Source organism: Eurytemora carolleeae, unplaced genomic scaffold, assembly GCF_000591075.1.
Source record: "Eurytemora carolleeae unplaced genomic scaffold, Eaff_2.0 scaffold334, whole genome shotgun sequence".
NCBI lineage: Eukaryota > Metazoa > Arthropoda > Copepoda > Calanoida > Temoridae > Eurytemora > Eurytemora carolleeae.
Genome location: NW_019396897.1, coordinates 162,958 through 172,230, shown reverse-complemented (window position 1 = coordinate 172,230; position 9,273 = coordinate 162,958). Strand labels below are relative to the sequence as shown.

Here is a 9,273-nt window from a genome sequence, read left to right as displayed (position 1 = left end):
ATACAAGGAGGGGGCAATGAGTATACCTGTGGTCTTGAAAGGGAATGAAGACTGGTATAAAGCTTGTTAACTGTTTCTTCAAGATCTGAATGTATCTTCTGACAAGCAGAGGCAGAGTAAACATTACTTCCTTAATTAAACAGAACGCTGAATCAAATATTAAAATTTATTTTCAAATATTTAATTTCTAGTTTGGTGGCAAAAGTTTTGAGCATAAAAAAACTAATACATAATAGCAGAAACGTTGTTAACATGTGTAAACTAAGTAAATAATTTTATAATAAAATTCAACAAAAAATACAAAACACAGTTTTTGAGCAGGAAATATTTAAGAACCTCAAAAACTGAGGTTGTGGAATTATTTTTTCCTGATTCTAAGAACAGAAAGATACATATGAATTTTTTAAAATTAATTGGTGGTGGCTTGTTTTCATTCTTTGATGATGAGCTATTATGAAAAAAAAAGTTTTTAAGACAAAATAGATATTTTTAGCTTTTTTTAATTTGTGCTGATTTTCGAATACCTTTATGCTTTATTATTTATGTTTCTTTTTTCTTTTCATATTGTCTTTGTTATCGGAGTTAAATTAGAAACTATAAGTCGAAATATACTTCTCCGACGTGTGGACTTAAAAAAAACCTAACTTTGCATCAATCCCTTCATTAAAGCCTTTTTTAAAAACGAGGTTTTAAAGACACATTTTAACGGACTTTATTTTGACATTTGTTTCACACATTTCATATTGAAAATAAGAACTTAGAAGGATATCCTTTTTTTCCAAGAAAATTTTCAGCAGAGAAAATTGTTGGAGAGAAAAACGACGATATCTTTCTCAATTTGTATCCGATGAATGAAGAAAGGGTACCGTAGTGTATATATTCAGCTGAGTAAGAATATGAAATTAATCCCTGGGCATAATCTTATTATTCTGGAAAGTTCTGAAAATTGAAAGTTTAGAAAAATATCCCGTAGCCAGAGATACTTCTTGGAAAGGAAGCATCATAATAAAAACAAAAATTAGAAATGTTGTAAATATCTCATATATCAGTTTTTACTGGCTTTAACACGTATTTAGACAAAATAAATATTTAACAAAGGTTACAAACACAAATTTTTTGATCCTATATCTTTGCACCCTACATGGTGTAAACCTTTGATATTTCAAATTATTTAAAAATCAGAGTTTACGACAAGAATTAAGTTAGCGCGAAAATGAATTTCCGAAAAATGTTTTTAAAAGTGGTACTTTTATCATTAAAACCTTTAAACAAATTATAATAACAATGTGGTAAAAAATTGATGAAAATTGTGTTTAAAATGCGCACATAGCTTAGTTTAGTCTTATAAATATTTAAAAAACGGTTTGTGAATAATTTATTACTCCCTTCTCTCAAAATTCTATTAAAATTACGAGCTGAAAATAAAAATTATTTTTAGAATATCCGTGAATTTGAATTTTTGAAATTTTTGAAATAGATACAGATAAGTACAGTAAGATACAGAGAGATACAGATAGATACAGATGGATACAGATTACAGATAGATACAGATTACAGATAGATACAGATAGATACAGATATATATAGACATATACAGATAGATATAGATAGAACCCGCACATTTTACACTATTTGACCTTGAGAAAAAATTTCAAGGTTAAGTCAAGTCTTGGAATTTTTCGGTATTTACAAAAATTGATCAGATTTAATTATTTCTCTTCCATTTTCTTAAATTTTGAATAATTTTCTCTTTTGAAAATAATTTTTTGAATAATTTTCTCTTGGTTTGTGTTTTTTACTAAATCAAGTTCTTTACTTTGTTTATTAAAGTTTGCGGTTAAGCCCATGTTACTAATTAAGCATTATCCAGATCAAGTATTGACCTCGAGGAACCAATATATGACATTCTTGGCTTATCTGTGTAATATAAGATTAAAAATTTAGAATTATGAATCAATGCGTAATCTAATCGTTTTATTAATCTCAAGATTAATTTAATCTCTATCTCTAGCTTCTATCTTGAGAAGGTGTGAAATTTAACCAATAGACTGGCGTATGCAAAATCCCGAACAGGCAATCAGAAGCCGGGAAATTTGAAATTGTACGCACCAATTACCAAGAAAACTCTGATTGGTCGGAATCTGGCAGGGATATTAAAAAAGATAGAAAATGAGGAGATTAAGCAGAAAATTAAATGTCAAAGTTTGATATTCTGATCAATCCATCGGGAATACGGCATCATATTCTAAAGTTCCCAGCTCTGTTTTGCTTACCTTCAGATTCTGGGAAATATTTTGTGTAATCACTTTCCTCATCCTCATCCCCATCCTCATCCCCATCCTCATCCTCTTCATCATCCTCATCATCATCCTCACTCAACCCATCAGAAATATGTCTTCTCACCCGTCCCTTTGATTCTAGAATATTAGGTTTTCTCAAATATTCTATAGATAACCCTACCTAACCCAAGGTACTAATGCAAGGAAAGTTAACTGAGGTCGCGTATACTCTGCTGCGTACATATTGAAACCAGTTCTCTCTGGGCGAAATTTATAAACAAGAAATCAGTGTTTGTCTAGTATCCGAGAAGGATAAAAGCATTTGATATTGATAATTTTTAAAATTCACATAATAGTTTCCTATGACCAGAATATTTTGTACATTACTTTGTGAAAGTGGATTCCATGTCAGGCTGTGACATCCGTCTTATGTTTACTTTTCCCCCCAACGACAGTACACTGTAGTACAACAAATGCGTACACCTCTGAAATAACTTTCCTTGCATTAGTACCTTGACCTGACCTATCTGTTTCTGAAAGTCGCCATCTTAAATCGTTCGCAAATTTCGCCGAATTTTCTATCTAAGTCATGCAGCGCATTTTTAAAACCAATAGTTGTCGATACATTTTTTCGGGTCATAATTTTACAACGTTAACCAGTCATAATCCTTCCTTGGGTCTTGTAAGTTCCCACAAAAAATGTTTGGCTGATTGGTTCTGTCGTCTTACGTTTATTGGATACAATTAGAAACAAGCAGAAAGACAAGCAAAGTATACATACAGAAAGAACCCTCAGAAAATAAAAAAAAAGTTTCTAAATATAAAAATGTAAACCCCTATTAAATGTTTAACAACGCCTGATCAAGATTGCAAATATTATTCTCGGTAATTTCTCAATATACAATTTTTGGACCATGTGGCCGCAGCGCTCGGCCCAGAAATACTCATTGTTTGAAATATCAACGGTCTACGATATCAGATTGCAAGGATAAAAAAAAGAGTTTTTCAGTTAGAATATTCAAAACCTGAGTTGTTCCTTGGGAGGTGTAGGGTGGGCGGGAGCATGGGGGGCGTCTAAAATTTGTATACTAGGACGGACCCTTTTTCTCAAATATGATAAATAGATAAACTAAAATAAAACAAAGAATCTGCTAATTAGAAATGTGAATTATTAGAGATATGCTAATTAGAAATTAGTAGTTCTCAAGCTTATCAATCCCTACTTATCCATTATTATAAAGTAGTAATCTTTATTTGTCTGTTTGTATGTTCGATCATAACTATATGATATGGGTCAAATCAAATTTGGATTAAACCACGGGAAATTTTTTAGTTCTATATTGAATAATAACACCATTTAAGAAAAAGATTGGTTACAGGGAGAAAATATTTAGTGATCTACCTAAACTAAAAGTCTGTTTACAGGGTGAAAATATTTAGTGATCTACCTAAACTAGAAGTCTGTTTACAGGCTGAAAATATTTAGTGATCTACCTATACTAGAAGTCTGTTTACAGGCTGAAAATATTTAGTGATCTACCAAAGCTTGAAGTTTGTTTACAGGGTGAAAATATTTATTGATCTACCTATACTAGAAGTCTGTTTATAGGGTGAAACTATTTATTGATCTTTCTAAACTTGAAGTTTGTTTACAGGGTATAAATATTTAGTGATCTACCTAAACTTGAAGTTTGTTTACAAGGTGAACGCAAAGGTTTTCTTCTCACTCTTCTTCTAATAGTTTTCCTGATTAAAAAATAAATATATAAACGATTTAAAAGTAAAGGAGAGGATTAATTTTCTGAAACTTTAATGTTACCATTTAAAAGTCGGAAAAATAATTAATTAATGAAAGTTGGAGCTCTCTGGCAGACTCTCTGATGCCTTTCATTCGCTTCGTACGACGAGTTGATCTTCCATCTTCCGACCCTTGGTCATCACTAACTCCATTTCAGTTTAAGCCAAGGCCGATCCTATATTTTCCTTCTAAGCCGTGGTTCCAGCCTATTGGCTTGAATTCAAACTAGGATCTAGGGCAATGTTGGCTTTGGTTTTCCACGTGTTCAAACATGCGTTCAAAGCATGTTTTCTTGGTTGGCATTTTCTAACGACAAATATTTCTCCACGTTTGCGACTTATCATCCGCCCCACTTTCTGTCTGACCTATAGCTATTTACAAAAGAGCTAAGAGAAGAAATAATATTTCTCAAATACAAGTGCTAGGTATGGTTGCGAATCGAACACGCCTCTTTTCAAATGGAGGGACACTTGGAATTACGCCTACAGTCCCTTTAACATTGTTCTGAACTTTGCATATATTCTATTGGTTGATTAATTATGAAGGATTTCATTAATTAATAAACTTTGATCCAAGAAATCTCTCAGCAATATATTTCATTCAAATCAGAATCAATTTCGTAGATAAACGTACACAAATCCATCTGGAGGTCAACAACCGTCAGGATCATTTAAGGTGAAAAAGGGGACTCGGAATGAAATCAGAACAGTATTTAATTTAATTAATTGAAAAAGATACGACAACAAAATGCAAAACTATTTTTGACTAGGCTTTTTAGACTGCTTGCATCCTTTTTCAACAATTTTAGCTGTTGCTCTTAAAAATTTACCATTTTTCTTTGTAAATTGCGAACTAATATGTTTTTTTGTTTTTTTAAAATATTTTATAGTTTTTTTTTCATTTTCCCAAAAAAATACATTGATTGTAAAATCTAACCTAATATTTGAGAAGAGAAAGTAATTGCTCTCACTATCTGTCTCCGTGTAGTCGTTATCACTGGAGGAGAGACTTGAATAGTCGGAGAGTTCAACGGAGGTTGGTTCAGTTGCTGAACTCTTTCCACGCTGCAGCTTCAGGTGAACTTTATACCTAGAGAAAAATTGCATAAAACAGTAGAAGATGAACCTTTTGATTCCCTTTAATCTGTTAAAGAGTTGTCGGTTCCAGGCACCGTCTAACTAATCAGAGAGACGGAAAATGTTCAAACTTTGCCAACCTGGTATGAGAGCCCGTTAATCTACAGCGTTGGACCAATAAAAAGCTCCATTGGAAATCAGCCAATTTGATGATTAAAAAATAGATGGTTTCGAAGGTGTAGAATAAGTAAAATCTTAAATATTCCAAACCTGAGTTGTTTCTTGAGGTGTAGGATTTATAGCGTCCAGAATATTCCAAACCGGAGTTGTTTCTTGGAAGGTGTAGGATTCATAACGTCCAGAATATTCCAAACCTGAGTTGTTTCTTGGAAGGTGTAGGATCCGTAACGTCCAGAATATTCTAAACCTGATTGTTTCTTGGAAGGTGTAGGATCCGTAAAGTCTAGAATAATCTAAACCTGAGTTGTTCCTTGGGAGGTGTAGGATCAGTAAAGTCTAGAATATTTCAAAACTGAGTTGTTTCTTGGGAGGTGTAGGATCAGTATAATCTAGAATATTCCAAACCTGAGTTGTTTCTTGGGAGGTGTAGGATCAGTATAATCTAGAATATTCCAAACCTTAGTTGTTCCTTGGGAGGTGTAGGATTAGTATAATCTAGAATATTCCAAACCTGAGTTGTTCCATGGGAGGTGTAGGATCAGTATAATCTAGAACATTCCAAACCTGAGTTGTTCCTTGGGAGGTGTAGGATCAGTAAAGTCTAGAATATTCCAAACCTGAGTTGTTCCTTGGGGATGTAGGATCAGTATAATCTTGAATATTCCAAACCTGAGTTGTTCCTTGGGAGGTGTAGGATCAGTAAAGTATAGCATATTCCAAACCTGAGTTGTTCCTTGGGAGGTGTAGGATAAGTATAATCTAGAATATTCAAAACCTGAGTTGTTCTTTGGGAGGTGTAGGATCAGTAAAGTATAGCATATTCAAAACCTGAGTTGTTCCATGGGAGGTGTAGGATCAGTAAAGTCTAGAATATTCCAAACCTTAGTTGTTCCTTGGGAGGTGTAGGATCAGTAAAGTATAGCATATTCCAAACCTGAGTTGTTCCATGGGAGGTGTAGGATCAGTAAAGTCTAGAATATTCCAAACCTGAGTTGTTCCATGGGTTGAGTTAGGATCAGTAAAGTCTAGAATGTTCCAAACCTGAGTTGTTCCATGGGTTGTGAAGGATCAGTAAAGTCTAGAATATTTCAAAACTGAGTTGTTCCCATGGCTGGCGGGGAGACGGGATACGATCAGTATAATATTTAGAAATTCTAAACCTGAGTTGTTCCACGGGTTGTTTAAGAGCAGTATAAAGTCTAGAATATTCCAAACCTGAGTTGTTCCTTGGGAGGTGTAGGATCAGTAAAGTCTAGAATAGTCTCACAAAAATATCTTCCAAGATTCTGATAGTCCCGAGGCGTAAAATGACTATACGCCTTATTTCCTAAAATTTGAAAATATAAATTACAAGTTGTGCATAGTTTACTTTGGCCTATAGATACAGATATATNAATATATATATATATATATATATTTTTACAATGTTATAAAATCTGTTGGCATTTTTCATTTCCGGGTTCCTTTGAAAACTTGCAAACTAGATTTGTATCTCTACGTTCAAAAATATACTGCTCAGCTGCAAACCTCATGATTTACAATATATACACTTTGCTTGTCTGTTTGTCTGTCGATATGTCTGTGTCTAATAAACGTCAAAACGGCTAAACTGGGCGAGACCTCGCATGACCCCAGGGATGATAATTGGATGCTCAAAATTACAAAATCTTTTTAAATTTGCAAAAAAATATTTGAAAATCCGCCAACTTTTTGTTATTGTTTTATACTGTACAAAGAGATGATGCTCACAGAAAGAACCAAAGTTAAAAGTTAAAATAAAGGATGGGCGCGAAGTTCCCTCAAACCTAGTACTTAATAAACGTTTTAATATAACTACTGTGCAATGTAAAGATTAATTTTAAAAAAATTATTTCAACGAATATTTATTTAATAAAACATGTTTTCAAAATTCATGAAGATTTCCTTTGGCCCTTTTACTAAATTCTTTCTAAATATTATTTGCATGAAAACGAATTCTTATGCATTAAGAATAATACTATTTTGAATCTTGAAAATAATTCAAAAAAGTATTTCACCCTTTTTACGCATCTAGGTGGGCCCTGCAGGCTAGGGTGCCCCTGAAAAAAAAAATCCCAGATGTGCGACACATTTTTAGGAAGCATTTGGGTAAAACTAGCTCAAATACGAAAGCAAGAGGAATTGAGGAGAAAATTGCACCAGGAACGGATTTTATTAAAGGGATTTTTTAGCCAATACCTTACACTTTTTTCTATAACTTGTAGATTAAACATTTTTAGGCCATTTCTGAACTGTCAAAATATTTTCAAAATCATGGTGTTTAGTTTTAAAAAAATGTACTTTAACCACGATTTTTCACCTTTCTCTAAATATTTGACTATCAAAAGACAGAAATTTGAAAAAAAATTGTCAAATCGTTTTAACCAAGTTAAAGGATTTCCAAAATGGTTAAAAAAGGCTAAAAAAGCCCAAAAATGTCAGACAAAAACATTTTAATGGCTGGGTCATTTAGGAAAATTAATTCAAAATGCTAAAATTTCGCATTTTAGCTAGATTCACTCTAATGCTTTATTAAATATTTGTCGCACATCTGGGAGTTTTTTCAGAGACACCCTACTGCAGACCTGATTCAGTAAATCTTTGATATTTCAGACTTTCACTATTTGATATATAGTAACTCATTGTTTGAAATATCAACGGTCTACGATATCAGATTGCAAGGATAAAAAAAAGAGTTTTTCAGTTAGAATATTCAAAACCTGAGTTGTTCCACGGGTTGTTTAAGAGCAGTATAAAGTCTAGAATATTCCAAACCTGAGTTGTTCCTTGGGAGGTGTAGGATCAGTAAAGTCTAGAATAGTCTCACAAAAATATCTTCCAAGATTCTGATAGTCCCGAGGCGTAAAATGACTATACGCCTTATTTCCTAAAATTTGAAAATATAAATTACAAGTTGTGCATAGTTTACTTTGGCCTTTAAGTTTTCCCTTACAATGACCCAAGGAGAATTGAATACAAGGAGGGGGCAATAGGGTTTCCGTACACTTTGTTGTGACGTTTTTGGACTGCTGGAGAACTAGTTTTTGCGTAACAACAATAATAAAGGCAGCCGATCTAATGTAAAAAAACATGAGTTAGTATACGGTTAATCCTCATCTAACGCCAGAGATGCACCAAATGTCTGTTTATCATTTGTGTTATTGTTTACAATCTTTATTATTGTTGTTACGCAAAAATTAGTTCTCGCAGTCCAAAAACGTCACAGCAAAGTGTACGGAAACCCTATTGCCCCCTCCTTCTATTCAATTCTCCTTGCAAGGTGCAATGACCTAAACTATGTACAGTAAGACTATGGCGATGTTGCTAGCTTTAATACAAATAAGTGATTAGCAAAATGTTGATAGATTTGGCGTTACTGTGAAATATAGATATTCTGGCCGCCCATGGCTGCTAAGTAATAAATATGGATTAAGATCGCACAATAAGGTTTGTGGACATCACATAGATTTAGCCTGCTTTACAAGTATACATAGACAGTAAATTCTAAACATTAGAATGAGATATTGCTCTGTGGTGAACTCTACAGCAAATGAGAATCCATACTGTTCGTGAAGAATAAAAATCTTTGAGCTGTTGGAAAAATATTCCAACTTTTATCTGCACCCGTCATGTTACCCAACATTCTTACAGCAAATCAAAGAAGAAATTAAAGAAATCTGCTAAACCCACAGTGTTTTTTTTTTCCAAGATCAGTCTCAGTTACCTCTACACATGATCATGGCAGAACATAATTATAATGATATTAAAGTGTTAAGGAGAAGGTATTAAAATGTTTGACATAAACCAGATTTCAAAGAAACGTTAATATTTGTATTCTCAATTAGGATAATTTGATAAAAATGGTCTGAAATCTGATTACGATTAGTCCAGGGCATGAGGGGGGGGGATGAACTATTGGAAA

General features: G+C 33.2%; 1 protein-coding gene across 1 annotated transcript in view; it reads right to left on the bottom strand.

The window, feature by feature from the left end:
* The window catches only part of LOC111709892 (cytosolic carboxypeptidase 2), a 37,928-nt gene that overhangs the window by 3,082 nt on the left and 25,573 nt on the right, over positions 1-9,273 (bottom strand). The window contains exons 11-15 of the mRNA XM_023483829.1: positions 8,127-8,238; positions 5,014-5,166; positions 3,958-4,025; positions 2,274-2,417; positions 27-130 (exon numbers count right to left, since the gene is read on the bottom strand). Coding sequence (XP_023339597.1) covers positions 27-130; positions 2,274-2,417; positions 3,958-4,025; positions 5,014-5,166; positions 8,127-8,238 — 581 coding nt within the window. The remainder of the gene's footprint in view (positions 1-26; positions 131-2,273; positions 2,418-3,957; positions 4,026-5,013; positions 5,167-8,126; positions 8,239-9,273) is intronic.